The sequence below is a fragment of the Camelina sativa genome, chromosome 9, assembly GCF_030686135.1.
Source record: "Camelina sativa cultivar CO46 ecotype springtype chromosome 9, ASM3068613v1".
NCBI lineage: Eukaryota > Viridiplantae > Streptophyta > Magnoliopsida > Brassicales > Brassicaceae > Camelina > Camelina sativa.
In genome coordinates, this window is record NC_141888.1 from 40,731,047 (window position 1) to 40,750,872 (window position 19,826).

Genomic DNA, 19,826 nt, shown 5'->3' on the forward strand with positions numbered 1-19,826 from the left:
AAACTTCCGTTTTTTTTTCTCTACACAAAATTCTCGTTTTTTTTATAAAAAAAAATATTTAAAAAAACTTTGGGTTTCCATATATTATATTTATATATTTGATGTGTATATATAATTTCCTTAATATATTAATAGATGGATCTTTCCCTCCCATGTTAACAGCAGCATTTGTCACGTCCTCTTTTTTTTTTTTTTCTTCTTTTTGCCTTTCTCAGAGTTTTACTTCTTCATCTAAAAGATCTATCAATCTTTCCCGAAGTAGATATAGATGTTCTCTCTCCCTCTCTATCTCTCGTGACCCAAACCTAACATTCGTCTTACCCTCTCTCGAGTAAGGATCTGTTCTCGCCGTCGTTTCGATTCTGAATCGCCCACACAAATTTTTTTTGATCATCTCTCATCGATTTCTTCGGTAATGAGTTCCAACGCGGCATCTTCCACCGTCGGAGGAGGCGGATCGGGTGAGCCTTCTTCCGGTGTGAGGAGAACATCTAAGCGACCAAAATGTGATCTTTCTATCTTTATCCCCCTCACAATTTTTTCTTGATTTTGGTTGATCCATCTTTGTTTTGTCGATCGTCTCGTCTTTTTTTCTTTTTCTTTCTTTCTTAAAATGCCGATCGATTTTTTTTTTTTATCACCAATTGATGCAAAATTTCTTGTTTATCTCCCGAGAACGGTTATGTGCATATGTAGATAGTTACGTGATTCTTTGGTTGTGGTGTTGTTGTGCCTCGATCGCCATGTCTTTTAATTTGCATGTTTCGGTATATATCATTGGCACATATCTTTTGATTTGTATTATGCATTCTTGTATAGTTTGTATATTCTAGTTTTGATTCTTCTTCTATAGACGGAGAAGAGAGGTTCATCAGCTAGGTTGTTGGATTTTGGAATCTTATGTTCGAAAACTTTACCATCAGTACTCATAAATATATAAACCAAATCGTATATATATAGTAGGTTTCGAGATTCTCTGTTCTTAAGAAACTTTTTTCTAAATATATTTCCTTTGACCAGATTCTAAGTTTACTCAGCAGGAGCTTCCAGCGTGCAAGCCAATTCTTACTCCAAGATGGGTAAAGTTCCATCACGGTTTTGTCACTTTCTTAAGCGGCACAAGTGCAATATGATACAAGATTTGAAAATAAGGTACTTTTTTTTTCCTGTTTTCTTATTGTTCATCGCCATTAACAGGTAATCCTAACATTTCTAGTCGCTGGGGTTGTCTTCATTCCCCTTGGAGTCATCTGCTTATTTGCTTCTCAAGGAGTATGTATGCTTTATCCAAATGTTTTCTCTGTTTTTTCTTTTTTCTAATGTTTGTTTCGCCAGCTTCGGTTTTGCGGTTTATATATTGAGGATTCGTTTCATTACTCTTGAAGGTCGTTGAGATTGTTGATCGATATGACACAGACTGCATTCCACCATCGTCTAGAAACAACATGGTCGCTTACATACAGGGTGAAGGAGACAAGATATGTAACAGAACAATAACGGTTGATATATATCCTCTTCTATGGCAATTTAGTTCCTTCCTATGATCAATTGAGTATACATATATATACATCTTTGTTTTTTTTTCTTTTCCAGGTGACAAAAGCTATGAAGCGTCCTGTCTATGTTTACTACCAACTTGAGAATTTCTACCAAAACCATAGACGGTACTTTGCCTGCATTTAATCTTAGTAACTCTCTTTCAAGTAATAGTAATTTGCCTTATTTGCACCTCAAAGTAATAGTTTCAGTTACAATTCTCTGGTTGATTATATATGTGTGTTAGGTATGTGAAAAGTCGAAACGATGCACAGCTAAGAAATCCAAGAGACGAGCGTGATGTGAAGACCTGTGCACCTGAGGATAACGTGGGTGGGGAACCAATTGTTCCATGTGGTCTTGTTGCTTGGAGTTTATTCAACGATACTTATAGCTTTTCAAGAAACAGCCAACAAATTCCTGTGAATAAGAAAGACATATCATGGAAGAGTGACAGAGAAAACAAGTTTGGCAAAAATGTCTTCCCTAAAAATTTTCAGACAGGAGCGCCTATAGGCGGTGGAAAACTCGATACTAATAAATCGGTAACAATTAAAGCCTCCAATATATATCTATATATCAATTTAGATAGATTCATTATCTGATATTGGATGTTAACAAGTGTGGTTAATTAGAGTTCTTCTGTTGGATATATGTATATATAGTTGAGTGAGCAAGAAGACCTCATAGTCTGGATGCGAACGGCGGCTTTGCCAACATTTAGGAAGCTGTATGGGAAGATTGAGACGGACCTAAACGCTGGTGATACCATAGTGGTTGTGTTGAAGAACAACTACAACACGTACAGCTTCAATGGGCAGAAGAAGCTAGTGCTATCAACAACTAGCTGGCTCGGTGGAAGGAACGATTTCCTGGGGATTGCTTATCTGACAGTAGGCAGCATTTGCTTGTTTTTGGCTGTTACATTCGCCGTATTGTATCTAGTTAAGCCAAGGTACGTTAGCATGATCATCCCCTGCTTCCTACTCAAGTTCTTATTTATTTTGTTAAGGGTTGGCTAGTGAGATTATTGGATGTCATATATATCATTTTAGAAAGTGTAGAGTGAAATGAAATTGGGTTTCTGCTTTCAGGCAACTGGGAGATCCGTCGTACCTTTCGTGGAACAGAAGTGCTGGAGGTTTACAATAACAGAGTTGTTCAGGGCAATCAGGCGTGATCATCCCCTCCATAGTCAAACGGCCTAGTTTTGTTTGACCTAACAAAAGAGAGAAAGAGAATATATAGTCCGTTTTATAATTTGATATTGTTGAAAACAAACGCTTTTTTTTTTTTGTCATGTCGTTGTTAAGATAATGGACAGTAAATGGCGTTTAGAAAATAATGTAAATGAATTTAGTTCGACATTGCATTAACCAGAGAATTTTGTTTAGTCTTTAAGCCTTAACGATTTGATGATATGTTGTTGCAGTTTCGTGGTGATTGACTGATTGATTGGTTTTGGATTAATAAGAAATATTTCAGGATCATTTACTTGTAATAATTTTTAAAAACTACTAGTATTTGTGTCGAGTCCGCGATATCTACGGTCCACATGTCAGGTTGATATCTAATATATACACTAGTAGAATTTTTTCCTCTTTTTTTCATTATCTTTTATCGTAATCTAATTGGTCAAAAACAGATTACTTTGTATATTAGTAATTAATCTTTTAGTATTAAAAAAAAAGATTGATTTCCAGATATTTTTTTTCGGGTCATACGGTGGTCAAGGCTGCTAATTCGTCGGAATTGTATTTTGTTTTCTCTGTAGCTTTCATTTAATTTACTTAATTTCACGATTTGGGAATTGGCTCCTCTCACTCACTGTGGTTGTTGTTGTTGTTGCTGATGATGATGATGACTTCTCAGCAGGTTGCTAAGCCTACGACGCCGTTTCGTTTGCTTCTGGTTTCTCCATGTCTATCAACCTCCGCAGCTCCTCCGGTTGTTCATCTCGGATCTCAGGTTACTTTCTGTACTCTCTCAATCTCTTTATTCTCCGCTTGCATGTTTCGTGGATTTAAGTAAACTGACATCATTCTGTAGGTTTAAAGCTACTGTGCGAATTGTTCCGCAATCGAATTCTGTTTGATTTTGATTCTCTCTTGTTTGTGTGCGCAGCTACTTCGGAAAAGAGATTGGAAGCAGTACAACGCACAAGATCTAACAATGTGGTAATTAATCTTTTTTTACAGCTGAATATATAAAGGATAATTCTGGTTTTAGACCAACTAATATTCTTAAAACTATTCAGAGCTTTGAGCAAACAAAAGAAAAGATTAGGAAGATGTTAGATAAAGTAGAGCTTTCTGTTTCGGCGTACGATACTAGTTGGGTAGCAATGGTTCCATCACCTAGTAGTAGTTCCCAGAATGCTCCACTTTTCCCACAGTGTGTGAAGTGGTTATTGGAAAATCAACATGAAGATGGATCTTGGGGGCTTGATGATAATCATGACCATCAATCTCTTAAGAAGGATGTGTTATCATCTACTCTGGCTAGTATCCTTGCGTTAAAGAAGTGGGGAGCTGGTGAAAGACAAATAAACAAGGGTCAGTTTCTTTTTTCTGTTTTGTTACTAGCTATCTGACTTTTTGGAAGATTCATGGAATGATGAGTTTCAAATCCAGGTCTTCAGTTTATTGAGCTGAACTCTGCATCAGTCTCTGATGAAACCATACAGAAACCAGCAGGATTTGATATTATATTTCCTGGGATGATTGAGTATGCTAGAGATTTGAATCTTGTGATTCCATTGGGCTCAGAAATCGTGGATGCCATGATACTGAAACGAGATTTTGATCTTAGAAGGTTATATTATACTCCTGGTCTTTTATTTGCATACTCAGACGAAGCTGAATTATTTTCATGTACACAAGTCTTCATTTGAACAAGTTTTGTTGATTTAATATTTGATGACTGATAGTGAAAGATTTTCAAAGGGAAAAAAAGCATATCTGGCCTATGTTTTAGAGGGAACAAGGAAGCTACAAGATTGGAATCTGATCGTTAAATACCAGAAGAAAAATGGGTCACTGTTTGATTCTCCAGCAACAACAGCAGCCGCATTTACTCAGTTTGGAAATGATGGTTGTCTCCGTTATCTCTGTTCTCTCCTTCAGAGATTTGAGGCTGCAGGTATATCTATTAACATGGCTATCATTTCCGTTGTACGTTGTATCTAAAAATTTCCACTGCTAATAAGTTTGCTTATCATTCAGTTCCCACAGTTTATCCATCTGATCAATATGCACGCCTTAGTATAATCGACACTCTTGAAAGCTTAGGAATTGATAGGGATTTCAAAAAAGAAATCAAAAGCCTATTGGATGAAACCTATAGGTAAAAATCAGCGAATATTGAAACTTGTTGTGATGGTTTTTTAGTTTAACGGTAGCTTTATTTTATATATTCATGATTTTTGGAAGCTATCATTGACCAATAAACAGATACTGGCTGTGTGGGGATGAAGAAATATGTTTGGACTTGACCACTTGTGCTTTGGCTTTCCGATTATTGCTTGCTCATGGCTATGACGTGTCTTACGGTGAAATGACCTCTTTCTTTCGGATGCATATAGCCTAGTTTTGAGTAATGTGCATGTCCGTGTAATATGCTGATACGCTGTGTTTGTTGCAGATCCTCTAAAACCATTTGCAGAAGAATCTGGTTTCTCTGATACTTTGGAAGGATATCTTAAGGATACGTTTTCTGTGTTAGAATTATTTAAGGCTGCCCAAAGTTATCCACATGAGTCAGCTTTGAAGAAGCAGTGTTCTTGGACTATACAATATCTAGAGATGGAATTGTCTAACTGGCTTAAGACCTCTGTTCGAGATAAATACCTCAAGAAAGAGGTACATAATCTCTTTTACTTATCTATCTTCCTCTTTTACTTATCTATCTTTCTGAGAATCTTATCTTTTTCAGGTTGAGGATGCTCTTGGTTTTCCCTCCTATGCAAGCCTAGAAAGATTAGATCATAGGAGAAAACTGCTCAATGGTTGCGTTGTTGAAAACACCAGAGTCACAAAAACCTCATACCGGTAAAAACTTAAGTTCATTTCGTTGTAGCTTGCGTTCTTTGGCATACTCAGCTTCCATTAAACAACATTCTTATAAGGACATCAACTATCATTCTTGATTTCTTCTGTGTTCTAGTTTGCACAATATATGCAGCTCTGATATCCTGAAGTTAGCTGTAAATGACTTCAATTTCTGCCAGTCCATACACCGGGAAGAAATGGAACATCTTGATAGGTGCACTCCCAGCTAAGCTTTTTGATTCATTTAACCTTCTTGCATAAGCTAACTAGTTTTACTTATATAACCACACACTTGAACGAGTTCACGTCATGGCTTCAGGTGCTACTTTTATTTGTTATATGAGCATATTCATTTGTCTATAATGCTGCTCACCAACTTGCAGGTGGATTGTGGAGAATAGATTGCAGGAACTGAGATTTGCTAGACAGAAGCTGGCTTACTGTTACTTTTCTGGGGCTGCAACTTTATTTTCTCCAGAACTATCTGATGCCCGTATATCTTGGGCCAAAGGTGGAGTACTTACAACGGTTGTAGATGACTTCTTTGATGTTGGAGGGTCCAAAGAAGAACTAGAAAAGCTCATACACTTGGTCGAAAAGTATATTGATTTGCCTCTTTCTTTCAAAGCTCTTCCTCTGCTCTGTTCCCTCATAAAAGCATAATTAGTCTTCCCTTACAAATTTCAGGTGGGATTTGAACGGTGTTCCTGAGTACTGCTCGGAACATGTTGAGATCATATTCTCAGTTCTAAGGGATACAATTCTTGAAACAGGAGACAAAGCATTCACCTATCAAGGACGCACTGTGACACACCACATTGTGAAAATTGTTAAGTATCTATAATCCCACACGATTATATTATCTGTTATCATATCCTAACAAATCATCTGAACATAGTTAATTCGCACATTATCGGATGCAGTGGTTGGATTTGCTCAAGTCTATGTTGAGAGAAGCCGAGTGGTCTAGTAACGAGTCAACACCAAGCTTGGAGGATTACATGAAAAATGCGTACATATCATTTGCATTAGGACCAATTATTCTCCCAGCTACTTATCTGATCGGACCACCACTTTCCGAGAAGACAGTGGATAGCCACCAATATAATCAGCTCTACAAGCTCGTGAGCACCATGGGTCGTCTTCTTAATGACATACAAGGTTTTAAGGTAAGACTGTTCTTAAGATTTTAGACTTTGAACTACAATGTACAGTTAAATGATGGCAAAGACGTCTAAATCCAACATGATAATGATAATAAACTAACTTCTGCTCATAGATTTAGGATTAAGTATCCCTTTTGATGTTTTTTTGCAGAGAGAATGCAAGGAGGGGAAGCTGAATGCGGTTTCATTGCACATGGAACACGAGAGAAACAGTCGCAGCAAAGACGAGATCATTGAATCGATGAAAGGTTTAGCAGAGAGAAAGAGGGAAGAATTGCATAAGCTAGTTTTGGAGGAGAAGGGAAGTGTAGTTCCAAGGGAATGCAAAGAAGTGTTTTTGAAGATGAGCAAAGTATTGAACTTATTTTACAGGAAGGATGATGGATTCACATCACATAATCTGATGAGTGTTGTTAAATCTGTGATCTACGAGCCAATTACCTTGCAGGACGAATCTTTAACTTGATCTGGCAGGTCAAAAATAAGACTTTCGTCTTCTTTTTTATTGCTACAAAACAACTAAGAGGAAATACCAAGGCTGACTATTTTCGTTGAGTTCTTGTAAGAACTAATAAACACGATGGAAAATTGTTAGTAGAGCGAGTTCTTTATAACTGAAGTCTAACTATAAAACAACATTAGAGAAAAATTGGTGTTAAGATACAATGTGATGTTAATAAATAAAAACTATGAGTAAGATTTAAAAGTATAGATGAAAATAACATGGAACATAATATGAGAAAAACTCAAACAAAATCCTCAAATTTTGGGCAAAGCTTAAAATGACTTCTTTTCATAAGAAACCAGCCCGTGAACTCCTCCTTCAACCTGTGCTGCACCAGTTCGAGCCTGTCACAACACCAAAACAGCATCAGCACTAATGTCAGCAAAACTAGAAAGTTTTTGGGAATTAAAATCGAGACAAGAAGTTTCATTTACCTCGAGCCTAAGGATGTTTGATCTCAGCAGATCATGAGCAGATTGCAAGGAAGAAGCACCAAGGTCTTGGAAACCTTGTTTCACGGCGTGCATTGTGTAAGGTATCAGCTTCAACACTGAGCCTTTATCTGCGACTGCTCCAACCACTCCTTGAGCAATCTTAAGTTTTGTTTTATCTCCTAAGTATCTTTGGTCACTTCCTTTAGTCATTGCTTCTAGCGATCCCATTCCACGGTACTTCTTGATCCTCTTACCGTCCTATCATTACCAAAAACAATCAAAACAAATAGCGTTTCATAAAAAGTGTTAGTTAAACCGGAAGAAGGTGTGACTATTACCTTATACTCATAAGCCCCGGGAGCCTCAGTGCTTCCGGCCAAGAAGCTTCCCATCATAACAGTTGATGCTCCGAGGACGAGAGCTTTTACAATGTGACCTGAATTTGAGATACCACCATCCGCTATAACTGGAATCCCACTCTGAGCAGCGATCGAACAAACCTTGTACACAGCAGTAGCCTAAGATGTCCAAATCACACACAAAAAAAAAGGAAGGAATCTGTTAAGTTACATAATTCACAAAGTTTACACATTCTAGAAGAATCAAACAGTTAGGCTTCAGAGTTTATTTCATTTACCTGTCCACGGCCAACCGCACAAACCTCTTGTGTGGTACATATCGAACCAGACCCCATACCAACTCTCAATCCATCAACTCCAGCTTGGATCAAATTCTGTGCCTGGTACATTGTCACAACATTGCCACCAATCACATCCAAATCAGGATAAGTATTTTTCACATACTTAATCATCTCAAGCTGGTAAATAGAGTTCCCTTGAGAACTATCCAACACAACAGCATTGACCCCAGCGTTAACCAAATGCTCCAGCCTCTCCTTATCAGATTCCCTCGTCCCTATAGCCGCACCAACCATCCATTCACCGTCTGGACCCACGGTCCCTGGCCCTGACTTGGGATATCCTTGAACCCTCTGTATATCGTCTTTGGTCACCACGTTCACAGTCTCACCATCCCTTTCAAGAACCACAAAGCCCTTTTGCTTATCCTCTAGTAAAAACTCAATCTTTTCAAGATCAATGTCCCATGGCACAACATAGTCGCTGCTGTCACAGCTCTTCATGTAATCGTAAATCTTCATCTCCCTTTGTTCGTAATTCATTCTCGTCCACTGCGATTTCGATACATAGCCTAACAGTTTCGGAGTCGTCATTGTACCTGCTTTATATCAAATCCAATCATTACACTCAAATCTATTGAACTAGTTCAAATCCTTAAAAGACAGTGATAGATTCCTGGAAAAGAATATGAATCTGACCTGTTTGCGTGACAAAGACGAATGAAGAAGGACCAAAAGCATCCAGAGAAGTAATCTCGTACTCAGGGAACTTCACACCGGCGTCGGAAGCGATGGGATGTTTAAGGGACTTGGCTTGGCGAATAATAGATGCCTGAGCGGCGATGTCACAGTTGTAGTGCACGATTCCAATCCCACCAAGGGAAGCCATCGCAGCAGCCATGTGAGACTCAGAGACAGTATCCATCGGGGACGAAACGCAAGGTATAGATAAGGGTACGCGCCGGCTAAAGCGCGTGGATAGAGAGACGGCGTCGGTGGAGAAATCGATGTAGTGAGGGAGAAAGATGACGTCATCGTATGTGTAAGAGTATCCCTGAGAGAAGAGCTTATCCGCCGGGAATCCATCTTCGAATCTCGACATGGCCGGAGACACAAAAAAAGAGAGAGAGAGGCGAAGAGTGTTGTTTTAAATTAGGGTTTAAGGCAGAGGGTTTTTGGGAAGACGACAAATTCTCAAAGTATTGAATTTTGATTCAAGTCGTTTGGAGGGTTGTTCTGACTTGTGTAGGTTGTGTCTTTGTGTTTGAGAGAGAGACGAGAGTATAGTTTCCTTATATAGTGCGAATCTACTGATTGATATGTTCTTCTTCCTTTCTTTTTATTTTATTTTTCTTTTTTTCAATTTTTGTATATTTTCCATCTTCTTCTTCTTCTTTTTTCTTGCTAGATTCGTTTTGTTTCTTCTATTTTTCCTTTTTCTGTTTTTTAAATAGTTTACCACTTTTTTTCACAAAATTCGTTTTTTTTTACACTTTTTTGCTTAGAATTAACTTTTAATTACATCTTGAGACTGTTTCGTATTCGTTTATCAACTGCAGTTGTGATTCTTTTGAGTTTTGACTATCTATAAGAGATTTACTGGACGCTAATCAAATAGCAAAAGGTAAGCAGTGTATTCACGTGTCTGACATTATAAGGAAAAGATATGGTGATGAGAATGTGTATATTATTACTTTATTTCAAAGCTACAATATCATTGTGGGGGTAAAGGAATCTGTGTATAAAATAAAGATTTTGTTAGTGATAGAAGTTTAGTAGATGCAACGTACTACAAACAAGTCTAGATGACCTAATTCCATTAGCAAAAGCAATATAGTACCAATTTAGCATAAGTTTAGTGTATAGTTTATATGCCATTCCAAAGTAAATTAAGCTTTAATGGGTTACAACTTACAACTTACAAGTGAGAGACCCACCTAGCTAACGTGTTATATCAAAATATTTTATTTGATATTATTCGTAATCCAACAAAAGGTGAAAACTTAAAAGTGAGAGAGATGTCTTCGTCTTCATGACTTCATCATGCATCAGAAGAAATCAAAATGGCACCCGTTAAAGCCTGTCAAAAAATTATATGAATATCAATATTTCCCTATATAAGTATAAAGTAAAAGGAGTAATAAACTCGAATCGTATGTAATTCACTTACTTGGATCTACGGTGACAAGCATGCCTGTGCCGCCGAACGTGCACGAGCCACCGGTACCTTTGGTCCGTTGCCAATAGCTGTTGAAGGCGAACGAAGCATGGGCCCATAACGTATTAGGCTTAAAACAAGGCCCATTGGGCTGAATTGAATGACAATCAGCTCCAGACCCACATGCAAAGTTCATGGCTTCTAGAATAATTGGGTCAGGGACCGATGGCTTAGCCACGCACCAGTAAGCCGAGGTTGGATTCGCGCTCGGTGACGGTGGCGCCATAGGCGGCGGATAGACGATCGGAGGAAGAAATCCCGACGATGGACTTGGAATTGGAATACCGCCGGATGGAGTAGGAGTGTCGGTCGGGGTCGATGGGCTCGGCTCAGAGTAAGGTGGACCTGAAATAGGACCTGGTGGTCCTGGTGTAAAACCAGTTTCGGGAGGGTTGGGAACTGTTTCTGGCGGGTTTGGGACGGTAACGGGTGGGTTCGTGTTAGATGACCAGTCGGGTGGGTTTGGGACGGTAACAGGTGGGTTCGGGTTAGAGGATGATTCTGGTGGGTTCGGGTTAGATGATGATTCGGGTGGGTTTGGGTTTGGGTTTGGATTAGAGGATGAATCGGGTGGGTTGGGGTTGGAGTTCGGGTTAGAGGAGGAATCGGGTGGGTTAGGTAATATGATCGGGCCAGGAGGGGGACTAAGACCAGGAGAAGAGGACGTAGGAGGTGTGTCCGGGGGACTAACGCAAAAAGGAGGGGCATTGCCGGGAACTGAAAGTGGAGGAAGTGAAACATAGGGAGGTAGAGTGAGAGTTGTGCTAACGCCATAAGGTTGAGTGTTGGAGTAGTCTAAAGGCTGAGCAAGATTGAGTTGTGTCATCACTTTCTCCAACAATGATGTGTGTTTTACTGCTTTGATCATCTCCTGCTTTGGCTCTCTCTTAAACCCTACTTGTCTTCTTGCATCTACTACTAGGACATAAGAAAATCACAATCATAATCAAATGCTTTTAGAGATAGAGATGGATATAGAGAAATAGATAGAGAAAAGGGTTTACCGCAATGAGTGAAGAAATTGGCTGAGATAATTACACAGAGGAGAAGACAAATGGTTGCCAAGGCTCTATTTGATTCCATGGTTTTAAGATGAAGACCAAAAGAGAAGTTATATCTTCAGAACTAAAACCAATTAGCTACACTTTCAATAGAAGAAACAGAACCAAAAGAAAGCTTGAATATTTGTCTCTTCCCTCCCTCTCTTTCTATATATATATCTTGTGTGTGTCATGTCTCATGTGCATGTGTAGCAAACTAAAACAAAAAAACTTAGGAAGAATCCTGCAAGGCAACCTATGGAAGGGTTATAAGGTTCTGTTCTGTTTCTTGTAAAGATTCGCACTTTAGTTGCTCACTTTTAACTGCAGACAATGTGTAAATTCATACCATATATATAAAATTATTTTTGACATCATTAGTACTATCTAAAATGTGTTTATAGTATCAATGATTATACACAGATGTATGCCAATGGGGGCATATATGCTTGCTTGACATCGTAAAATAATCATAGAGGAAAGTTGTTTAAAACTTTTGCTTGCTTTGTACTCAAACAAAGCTCTTTTAGGTTTATCTTTTTCTTGACTACATCTATTTGCATAAGCTTCACACATTCTCCTCAGATTCTTCTTTCTCTCTGGACTTGAGGACTGGAAAAATTAAAAATATAACAGTTAGGAAACAATAAAAAGTATTCACCATTTTTTTATTTCTGTCTTCATAGAAATTAAATCTTATTTCGGGTTCTTTTACTACCTAGATAAATTATCAGTTAAAATGTTGTTGTTTAGAGATTCATAAAGATGATCCGAGTTTGAGTCTAAACCACTTATATTTTGGGTTTTGTGAATTAGCCACAAGTATTATGGAACAAACTTAGAAGCAAATTTTATGGTTATAAAAAGCTAAAAACGTAAGTAAATTGACTTTGTAAAAAATAAAAAATGTTCAGTTTTTGATTTTTGTGACAATTTTTCAGTTTTTGATTAAAAATATTGAAATTAAATATGTAATAAAACCAACCAATTACTAAAATATCCATATTGGGAAAACGGAAAACCCCTGACTGCTTCTAAGCCTCTCTCTCTCTCTGGTTTTAGGGTTTAAGCCGACGAGGAGACGGAAAAATCGCCTATCTCCGGAGATCAGGTTAGGATTGATCGATTCCTAAAACTTCAATTTTTTGGCATTAGAATACCTTTTTCTCTCCTGATGATCCGTGGAAGAACCGCGAAAGTAATTCCCAGAAATGCCATTTTCTCGCTTAGTAGGAGGAGTACCATTTCTAAGTCTCCTCCTTTGCTTTCTCCCAGTCCTAATAATTTAGCCGGTAGTTACTTCTTCAACAACATCCGATTATTGAGCTATTTCGCGGTTAGAAATGGTTTTTCTCCCGATTGTTCTGTACCCAGAGACCCTGATTTCGTTGGATTAGCTAAACCAAGTCGGAGTATTGTCAGGAGATTCTGTAATGAAAAGGGCGGAGGAAGTAGTGAATCTAGTGGCTGGACTGAGGAGGTAGAGTATTTAGATGAGTCGGGTAGTGTATTACACAGCGGTAAAGGAATTAGATCAGTAGAGCCAGGGGTTGATGACCATGTAATGGTTGGTGGGTTGAAGAAGCCTTACATGAATGCTTCCGCTGTTGCAAAGATTGTTGAAGTTGTGCAGAGGTGGAAATGGGGACCTGAGTTGGAGACTCAGTTGGATAAACTCCAGTTTGTGCCTAATATGGTTCATATTAAGCAGTCTTTGAAGATTGTTAAGGAGGTTGATGCTGGGATGAGTTTGTTCAGGTGGGCTAAGAAGCAGGCTTGGTATCTGCCTTCGGATGAATGTTATGTCGTTTTGTTTGATGGGTTGAACCAGGGCAGAGATTTTGTTGGGATTCAGTCCTTGTTTGAGGAGATGGTTCAAGACTCCAGTAGTCACGGTGATTTGTCACTTAGTAGTGCCTATAACCAAGTGATTCAGTATCTGGCTAAAGCTGAGAAACTGGAGGTTGCTTTTTGTTGTTTCAAAAAGGCTCAAGAGTCGGGATGCAGAATTGATACGCAGACGTATAATAATCTAATGATGTTGTTTCTGAACAAGGGTCTGCCGTATAAGGCATTTGAGATTTATGAGAGCATGGAGAAAACTGATAGTTTGTTGGATGTGTCAACTTATGAGCTGATCATTCCAAGCTTGGCCAAATCCGGCCGTCTTGATGCAGCTTTCAAGCTTTTTCAGCAGATGAAAGAAAGGAAACTCCGACCGAGCTTTACTGTGTTTTCTTCACTTGTTGATTCAATGGGGAAAGCTGGTCGGTTGGACACATCGATGAAGGTTTACATGGAAATGCAGGGATTTGGTCATAGGCCATCGGCAACTATGTTTGTTTCCTTGATTGATTCATATGCTAAAGCCGGCAAGCTAGATACTGCTCTTAGGCTTTGGGATGAGATGAAGAAGTCAGGGTTCAGGCCTAACTTTGGATTGTACACAATGATCATTGAATCTCATGCAAAATCAGGAAAGCTTCAAGTAGCAATGTTGGTTTTCAAAGATATGGAGAAAGCTGGGTTTTTACCAACACCATCCACATATTCGTGTCTATTAGAGATGCATGCTGGATCTGGGCAAGTAGACTCTGCAATGAAGATCTATAACTCCATGACTAATGCTGGGTTAAGGCCTGGCCTTAGCAGTTATATTTCCCTTCTTACACTTCTAGCCAACAAAAGACTCGTTGATGTTGCTGGGAAGATACTACTTGAGATGAAAGCAATGGGGTATTCTGTAGATGTCTGTGCTAGCGATGTTCTGATGATATATATCAAAGATGCTTCTGTTGATCTTGCTTTGAAATGGCTTAGGTTCATGGGTTCATCAGGAATCAAAACAAACAATTTCATCATCAGGCAGTTATTTGAGTCATGCATGAAAAATGGTCTATACGACTCAGCTAGACCTTTGCTCGAGACACTTGTGCATTCTGCTGGAAAAGTTGACTTGGTGCTTTACACTTCGATTCTTGCTCACCTTGTCCGATGCCAAGACGAAGATAAAGAGAGACAATTGATGTCAATTCTCAGCGCTACCAAGCATAAAGCTCACGCTTTTATGTGTGGTCTCTTCACAGGTCCAGAACAGAGGAAACAACCAGTTCTAACGTTTGTCAGGGAGTTTTACCAAGGGATTGATTACGAACTCGAAGAAGGAGCTGCTAGATACTTTGTGAATGTCCTTCTCAACTACCTAGTTTTGATGGGTCAGATAAACAGAGCTCGATGTGTCTGGAAAGTAGCCTACGAGAACAAACTCTTCCCAAAGGCCATCGTCTTTGACCAACACATTGCTTGGTCTCTCGACGTGAGAAACTTATCGGTTGGAGCCGCGCTCATAGCTGTGGTTCACACTCTCCACAGGTTCAGAAAACGGATGCTCTACTACGGTGTAGTCCCGAGACGTATAAAGCTAGTCACAGGACCGACATTGAAGATTGTAATAGCTCAGATGCTGAGCTCTGTTGAGTCGCCTTTTGAGGTTAGCAAAGTCGTGTTGAGGGCACCGGGAGATTTGGTCATGGAATGGTTCAAGAAACCGATAGTGCAACAGTTTCTTCTGAACGAGATACCGTCTCGATCTGATATATTGATGCATAAGCTGAACGTGATGTTCCCAAGCTCAGCTCCTGAGCTTAGATCTATGTCACCTCCCAAACCACTCATGTCGTCGAAAGCGTTCTAACAGAGGACATAAACAAAAGTCATTAGTTTGTGAATGACACTCGTTTTCTATGTTGAGTTCTTCTGTTTCGAATCTCTCTCATTTGTTAATACTTGTCTGAAAATATAATGGAAATTATATTTACGCCTTCAGATTTACCATTTTTGTTCGATTAAAAATTGGAAAAGTAATGAAAAAAGGAAAGTTCTGTCGTTTTGATAGGAAAAAGTGAGCTGTAGCAAAATCCTTATCCTGGATAGGAATTAGAAAATCTGTCCGTGTATCCAAACACAGTCTTTAAAAATCGATAAATCCAATTTGGCACGCGCGAGATCTCACTTCTCTTCTTCACTCACTCACTCTGCAACTTTGAGATCAAGTTAAAGAGGTCAGATTCCTTACCCCCTCCATCTCTGATTCGCTTCGTCGCAGATCCGTGTATAGAAAGAATTAGGGTTTTCCTGATCTTTTAGATTCTGATTCAGATTTTCGCGAAGGTTTTGAATTCTGGATATAAGAATGGCGGCACCGTCACCATTGTACAATCAACTCAAGGTTTGTGTTTCGCCTTTTTGTTTTTAGAATTGTTGTTGAGTATTCGCTTCATATGGTGAATCTAGTTTGATGATAGTGCGTATATCAACTGTGTGTATAGGCTGCTGAACCATTCTTTTTGTTGGCTGGTCCAAATGTGATCGAATCCGAGGAACATATTCTTCGAATGGCAAAGCATATTAAAGACATTGCCACAAAGTATAATTCCTTGAAGATTTTTATGTGTCTTTCTTGCATCATTAGTTCCCTTTTTCAAGTTCCTTATGCTACTTTTTGTGTGTTTTGTTGTATGTGAATGGTATAGAGTTGGGTTGCCGCTTGTTTTCAAGTCAAGTTTTGATAAAGCTAACAGAACTTCTTCAAAGTCATTCCGAGGTCCTGGCATGGCGGAGGGTCTGAAGGTATCTTCCCCTGTTTACCTGTTATCACTCTTTCTATGTCCTTGGGATGTTTATATAATTTGGTTTTTGGGACTGTTGATTTGATAACTTTTGACAGAGTTTTCATGTTAAATGGATCTTATGTATGCAAACGAAATTTTAAGTTCTTCTAGGACCTTTGGATTAAATTGATGGCAGCAATTGTATTACTTTTCGTCTTGGATGCTACCATTTACTTGAACGTGAAGTTGCTGTAATTTTCTATTTATATCTGAACAAGAATACTGATGGTCACATTTATGGTTCTCCAACGCAGATTCTTGAGAAGGTGAAAGTAGCATATGACCTACCAATAGTAACTGATGTTCACGAATCAAGCCAGGTATTAAAAAACGTATTCACATTAGAAAACTGAGATTTAGCAAGTCTTTGGTACCTTCTCATGTGTTATTTATTTTCTTAGTGTGAAGCAGTCGGCAAGGTTGCAGATATAATTCAGATTCCAGCATTCTTATGTCGCCAGGCGAGACTCTAAACCATATTTTCCTCAAAGCTTCTATTTGTAGCTTTCAAAGTTATATCGTTGATGATTTAAGCCGTTTATTGTAATTCCAGACAGATCTTCTGGTTGCAGCAGCACAAACTGGGAAAATTATCAATATTAAAAAAGGACAATTCTGTGCTCCTTCTGTGAGTTCTTTCTTCTAAGGTATTCATGGTGGTCAATGTTTTATTCTGGAATATTTTTGATGACTAGGTATATGTATGCTAAGGTCATGGAAAATTCAGCCGAGAAGATCAGACTGGCTGGGAATCCAAATGTGATGGTTTGTGAAAGAGGAACCATGTTTGGATACAGTAAGTTATCATCTTCTTTTCAATACCGAATGCCGGAAGCTGGCTTTAGGATGATCTTTGTGTCCATGGAATTTAGCAGTGTAGATAAACAAATAGGCATTCTCAAATCTCATGCAATCTCTCGGAACTTATAAAAATTGGATTGCTGAATAATATACATCAAAGGGTGCTTAAACAATTCTTTGGCCTGCCTTTACTATTGGCTGTCTGATAGTCTGTTTTGTTTTGATTATCAGATGATTTGATAGTAGATCCAAGAAACTTTGAGTGGATGAGGGAAGCTAATTGTCCTGTTGTATGTATCTTGCTTCATCTTTTCTTTTTCATATTTCCTATTCTGCCTTATGTTCTTTGTTTGTTAAACTACAATCTATCTTACACGTTTCAATTCTTGGCAGGTCGCTGATATAACCCATTCACTACAACAACCTGCAGGCAAGAAGGTATGGTCCCTTTTGAAAAGAAACTTTTTTTTTTTTTTTTTAAGCCAGCAAATCACGAACAATGCATTCTTGTGTAGTTGGATGGTGGTGGTGTTGCTAGTGGAGGCCTTCGCGAGTTAATACCATGCATTGCAAGAACAGCTGTAGCAGTTGGCGTCGATGGAATTTTCATGGAGGTAGGATATCTTGTTTGATACCACTTAGGCAATACCACATCTTTTCAGACATTTTATCAAGTTCATTTGATTATTGGTCATGTACTCGTGGATTCATTGTTCCAACTTGATTATGATCAGGTTCATGATGATCCTCTAAGTGCTCCAGTTGATGGTCCAACTCAATGGGTGAGTTTTATGTGCTTACTTAATGAATACAAAAGTGTCCATCTCTTTCTTGCAATGTTGTGAAAATTCTTGTGTGTTTCTGTTGTCAAAGCCTTTACGTGATCTAGAAGAACTCCTGGAAGAGCTCATCGCGATTGCTGTAAGCCTTTTCAATCCATGGATTACTGCTTGTTGGTTCCCATTGTTGATTCGTTAACAATGGCAAGATCTTGACTCTTAAATTTTTTGGCAGAGGGTTACGAAAGGGAAACAGCGGTTCCAAATCGATCTCACACCCTACCATGATTAAGATCAAAGTCATAAAGGTGAGTTGACCCAAATGGGGATATATGATAGAATTCCCACACGAAGCCGTTTATGATCTTCTCACTGTCAGTGGCATCATCTGAAGAAGTGACAAACTTGTATTATTCTTATATAGCTATATCATTCCTTGTTCATTTGCCTTAAAACTTTTTAGGTCCACTCTCAGACATTTGGGTCGTCATTAAGTCCTGGAGATTATCTTAGTCAGTGATGAGCCTTTGTTTCGGTTTGCTCCGGACTTTTGCAATATTCTTCATCAGAAACAATTCGAATCAAGATTATATTGAGTTATATATAGTTTTATACAAAGGAAAATGGTAGTACTGTATATGTGTGGATTCTCTCTGTGATTGTATTCCTTAAAACTATACCTGTTGAACCTTGTAATTTTCTCGTGAACGAGGGATAGTCGTCTGATCTCTTGATTAATTTGCGTTGGATACAGATACAGGACAAAATCTAACAAAAAAATCAATGGGCTGAAGCTAAACATCAGATGTAGTGGGCTCAGTAATGGGCTTGGGATTTGTCAAGACAAAAAGCGGTAAATTAATAGAACCTCAGGGCTACAATCGGAAATGTAGCTGACCAATGATTTCAATTTTTTTTTCTATTTTTGAAAGAGTCGTCGTCTTTCTTGCTCTCTCATTGAAGCTGACAGTTTAAAATCGTAAATTTACCAGAAGACGGCAGATTCGTTCGAGGAAGAAGAAGGCCTTCACGAAGGTAAAATCTCCAACGGAAACCCTAGTTTCTTCAAAACTTTAATTGATAGTTTTTAACCGCATAAGTAGATGTATTGTAGCCAAATAAGAGATACGATGACATTGTAGTTCTATGGCTTCTTCTACTTGCGAGAATCTAAGTTTAAGTTAGGTTTTCCCTGAGTCTTCTTCGAATGGGTTGGTGTTGAGATACATCCAAGTAAATTTCGCCTATGTGTTTATTTTTATGAGCAGCGTTGGTAATTTAGAGAAAGGGGAATTCTAATTATGGACGGCGCGATGACTGAATTGTGAAACCATTTTCAGTCTTGTGTGTAGTAGTAGATTCAATTCTAAAAATGTTTCTTTCTGAGAGAGACAGTTCCAAAATTTAGACGGATCCTCGTAATGTTTAGTTTTAAAGAGCATCTCTCGTATCTGAGATTTTCATTATCCTAAATTAAAGTGCTGATGATGCAGGCAGGAACAAAAAATGGCTTCGGGATTTTTTACTTATTAGCTCAAACACAAGTACGTCCACTTATACATGGAGTTTTTGTCAACTGTCTAATCGAAGTGAGTATTATTTATTAGTTCACTGCAATGAAAAGTTTCCTTTTAACTTGATTTTGTTCTTTACCTTGGTTGGCTTGACACTCTCTTACCTTGCAGTGAGCCTCTTTAGAATGCTATCTTACATAAAAAAAGGGACTTTTACTCAAGAGGACTATTGGCATCCTAGGGTAAGAGACATCTATGTTTTATACATATGTAATTGTTTCAAACTATATAACAGAATATCTTCTCCCTCTCCATTTCAGATCAATGTTTTCATTAGCATCTCAAACTTAGTTTTTTAAGATTGTTTGGACACGAGTTTAACAAAAGGTTAATATAGGTGTTCTTTCCTGCAAACCTGGAGAGGGGGTATAATTCTCTTGCTTTACGATCTTCACCATTCTAATTTATTGCTCACCT

At 38.5% G+C, this 19,826-nt stretch overlaps 5 protein-coding genes and 1 pseudogene across 15 annotated transcripts; 4 read left to right on the forward strand and 2 right to left on the reverse strand.

Annotated features, from left to right (window-relative positions):
- Nucleotides 1-111: 111 nt before the first annotated feature.
- On the forward strand, nucleotides 112-2,929 carry LOC104714238 (ALA-interacting subunit 5-like). The gene is made up of 8 exons (XM_010431526.3): nucleotides 112-506; nucleotides 1,021-1,079; nucleotides 1,198-1,272; nucleotides 1,386-1,499; nucleotides 1,594-1,664; nucleotides 1,784-2,081; nucleotides 2,202-2,491; nucleotides 2,631-2,929. Exons 1-8 carry the CDS (start codon nucleotides 416-418, stop codon nucleotides 2,686-2,688), a joined length of 1,056 nt encoding a protein of 351 aa, XP_010429828.1. The 5' UTR covers nucleotides 112-415; the 3' UTR covers nucleotides 2,689-2,929.
- Nucleotides 2,930-3,091: 162 nt separating this feature from the next.
- On the forward strand, nucleotides 3,092-7,365 carry LOC104714240 (ent-kaur-16-ene synthase, chloroplastic). 7 transcript variants are annotated; one of them, XM_087466215.1, is made up of 15 exons: nucleotides 3,092-3,290; nucleotides 3,409-3,504; nucleotides 3,661-3,713; nucleotides 3,794-4,091; nucleotides 4,170-4,350; nucleotides 4,466-4,677; nucleotides 4,761-4,881; nucleotides 4,989-5,086; nucleotides 5,179-5,396; nucleotides 5,470-5,585; nucleotides 5,701-5,799; nucleotides 5,969-6,184; nucleotides 6,273-6,414; nucleotides 6,509-6,754; nucleotides 6,903-7,365. In XM_087466215.1, the coding sequence occupies exons 2-15, from the start codon at nucleotides 3,456-3,458 to the stop codon at nucleotides 7,215-7,217; spliced, it is 2,364 nt and encodes a 787-aa protein (XP_087322341.1). In that variant the 5' UTR covers nucleotides 3,092-3,290; nucleotides 3,409-3,455; the 3' UTR covers nucleotides 7,218-7,365. The 7 variants fall into 7 exon arrangements, with proteins under 7 accessions (XP_087322341.1, XP_087322342.1, XP_087322343.1 ...); XM_087466216.1 differs by having other exon boundaries at nucleotides 3,412-3,504; XM_087466220.1 differs by lacking the exon at nucleotides 4,761-4,881 and having other exon boundaries at nucleotides 3,227-3,290; nucleotides 3,412-3,504.
- On the reverse strand, nucleotides 7,359-9,643 carry LOC104714241 (inosine-5'-monophosphate dehydrogenase 1). Its single transcript, XM_010431531.3, has 5 exons — nucleotides 9,027-9,643; nucleotides 8,328-8,926; nucleotides 8,029-8,208; nucleotides 7,691-7,948; nucleotides 7,359-7,600 (listed from the first exon to the last, which is right to left on the reverse strand). Exons 1-5 carry the CDS (start codon nucleotides 9,427-9,429, stop codon nucleotides 7,529-7,531), a joined length of 1,512 nt encoding a protein of 503 aa, XP_010429833.1. The 5' UTR covers nucleotides 9,430-9,643; the 3' UTR covers nucleotides 7,359-7,528.
- A 538-nt stretch (nucleotides 9,644-10,181) lies between these two features.
- Nucleotides 10,182-11,913, reverse strand: LOC104715984 (uncharacterized). Of its 2 annotated transcripts, none has more exons than XM_087466223.1 (3): nucleotides 11,550-11,913; nucleotides 10,498-11,460; nucleotides 10,182-10,407 (listed from the first exon to the last, which is right to left on the reverse strand). In XM_087466223.1, the coding sequence occupies exons 1-3, from the start codon at nucleotides 11,626-11,628 to the stop codon at nucleotides 10,376-10,378; spliced, it is 1,074 nt and encodes a 357-aa protein (XP_087322349.1). In that variant the 5' UTR covers nucleotides 11,629-11,913; the 3' UTR covers nucleotides 10,182-10,375. The 2 variants fall into 2 exon arrangements, with proteins under 2 accessions (XP_087322349.1, XP_087322348.1); XM_087466222.1 differs by having other exon boundaries at nucleotides 10,498-11,463; nucleotides 11,550-11,773.
- Nucleotides 11,914-12,592: 679 nt separating this feature from the next.
- LOC104714244 (2-dehydro-3-deoxyphosphooctonate aldolase 1-like) lies at nucleotides 12,593-18,573 on the forward strand. Of its 3 annotated transcripts, XM_087466224.1 has the most exons (16): nucleotides 12,593-12,696; nucleotides 15,481-15,646; nucleotides 15,744-15,813; nucleotides 15,914-16,011; nucleotides 16,118-16,214; nucleotides 16,510-16,575; nucleotides 16,657-16,716; nucleotides 16,809-16,883; nucleotides 16,967-17,051; nucleotides 17,288-17,346; nucleotides 17,450-17,494; nucleotides 17,572-17,670; nucleotides 17,791-17,838; nucleotides 17,930-17,977; nucleotides 18,071-18,143; nucleotides 18,299-18,573. In XM_087466224.1, exons 3-15 carry the CDS (start codon nucleotides 15,778-15,780, stop codon nucleotides 18,125-18,127), a joined length of 873 nt encoding a protein of 290 aa, XP_087322350.1. In that variant the 5' UTR covers nucleotides 12,593-12,696; nucleotides 15,481-15,646; nucleotides 15,744-15,777; the 3' UTR covers nucleotides 18,128-18,143; nucleotides 18,299-18,573. The 3 variants fall into 3 exon arrangements, with proteins under 3 accessions (XP_087322350.1, XP_010429839.2, XP_010429838.2); XM_010431537.3 differs by lacking the exon at nucleotides 12,593-12,696 and having other exon boundaries at nucleotides 15,583-15,646; nucleotides 15,756-15,813; XM_010431536.3 differs by lacking the exon at nucleotides 12,593-12,696 and having other exon boundaries at nucleotides 15,584-15,646; nucleotides 15,756-15,813; nucleotides 18,071-18,573.
- On the forward strand, nucleotides 12,687-15,410 carry LOC147939331 (pentatricopeptide repeat-containing protein At1g79490, mitochondrial pseudogene; annotated as a pseudogene). The gene has a single exon (XR_015566451.1). The product of XR_015566451.1 is annotated as a pentatricopeptide repeat-containing protein At1g79490, mitochondrial pseudogene (transcript).
- Nucleotides 18,574-19,826: the final 1,253 nt, after the last annotated feature.

What these genes read in the sequence shown, in the direction of transcription:
- LOC104714238 (XM_010431526.3), top strand. Translation starts at nt 416, where the DNA reads ATGAGTTCCAACGCGGCATCTTCCACCGTCGGAGGAGGCGGATCGGGT. An exon ending in AACATCTAAGCGACCAAAAT is followed by an intron (nt 507 to 1,020) that starts GTGATCTTTCTA and finishes TCCTTTGACCAG; the next exon opens with ATTCTAAGTTTACTCAGCAG. An exon ending in CAATTCTTACTCCAAGATGG is followed by an intron (nt 1,080 to 1,197) that starts GTAAAGTTCCAT and finishes CGCCATTAACAG; the next exon opens with GTAATCCTAACATTTCTAGT.
- LOC104714240 (XM_087466215.1), top strand. Translation starts at nt 3,456, where the DNA reads ATGTCTATCAACCTCCGCAGCTCCTCCGGTTGTTCATCTCGGATCTCA. An exon ending in TCAGAGATTTGAGGCTGCAG is followed by an intron (nt 4,678 to 4,760) that starts GTATATCTATTA and finishes CTTATCATTCAG; the next exon opens with TTCCCACAGTTTATCCATCT. An exon ending in ATAAATACCTCAAGAAAGAG is followed by an intron (nt 5,397 to 5,469) that starts GTACATAATCTC and finishes TATCTTTTTCAG; the next exon opens with GTTGAGGATGCTCTTGGTTT.
- LOC104714241 (XM_010431531.3), bottom strand. Translation starts at nt 9,429, where the DNA reads ATGTCGAGATTCGAAGATGGATTCCCGGCGGATAAGCTCTTCTCTCAG. An exon ending in CGTCTTTGTCACGCAAACAG is followed by an intron (nt 8,927 to 9,026) that starts GTCAGATTCATA and finishes GATATAAAGCAG; the next exon opens with GTACAATGACGACTCCGAAA. An exon ending in CAAACATCCTTAGGCTCGAG is followed by an intron (nt 7,601 to 7,690) that starts GTAAATGAAACT and finishes GTGTTGTGACAG; the next exon opens with GCTCGAACTGGTGCAGCACA.
- LOC104715984 (XM_087466222.1), bottom strand. Translation starts at nt 11,628, where the DNA reads ATGGAATCAAATAGAGCCTTGGCAACCATTTGTCTTCTCCTCTGTGTA. An exon ending in CAATTTCTTCACTCATTGCG is followed by an intron (nt 11,464 to 11,549) that starts GTAAACCCTTTT and finishes CTTATGTCCTAG; the next exon opens with TAGTAGATGCAAGAAGACAA. An exon ending in GCTTGTCACCGTAGATCCAA is followed by an intron (nt 10,408 to 10,497) that starts GTAAGTGAATTA and finishes ATTTTTTGACAG; the next exon opens with GCTTTAACGGGTGCCATTTT.
- LOC104714244 (XM_087466224.1), top strand. Translation starts at nt 15,778, where the DNA reads ATGGCGGCACCGTCACCATTGTACAATCAACTCAAG. An exon ending in AACAACCTGCAGGCAAGAAG is followed by an intron (nt 17,495 to 17,571) that starts GTATGGTCCCTT and finishes ATTCTTGTGTAG; the next exon opens with TTGGATGGTGGTGGTGTTGC. An exon ending in AAGAGCTCATCGCGATTGCT is followed by an intron (nt 17,978 to 18,070) that starts GTAAGCCTTTTC and finishes ATTTTTTGGCAG; the next exon opens with AGGGTTACGAAAGGGAAACA.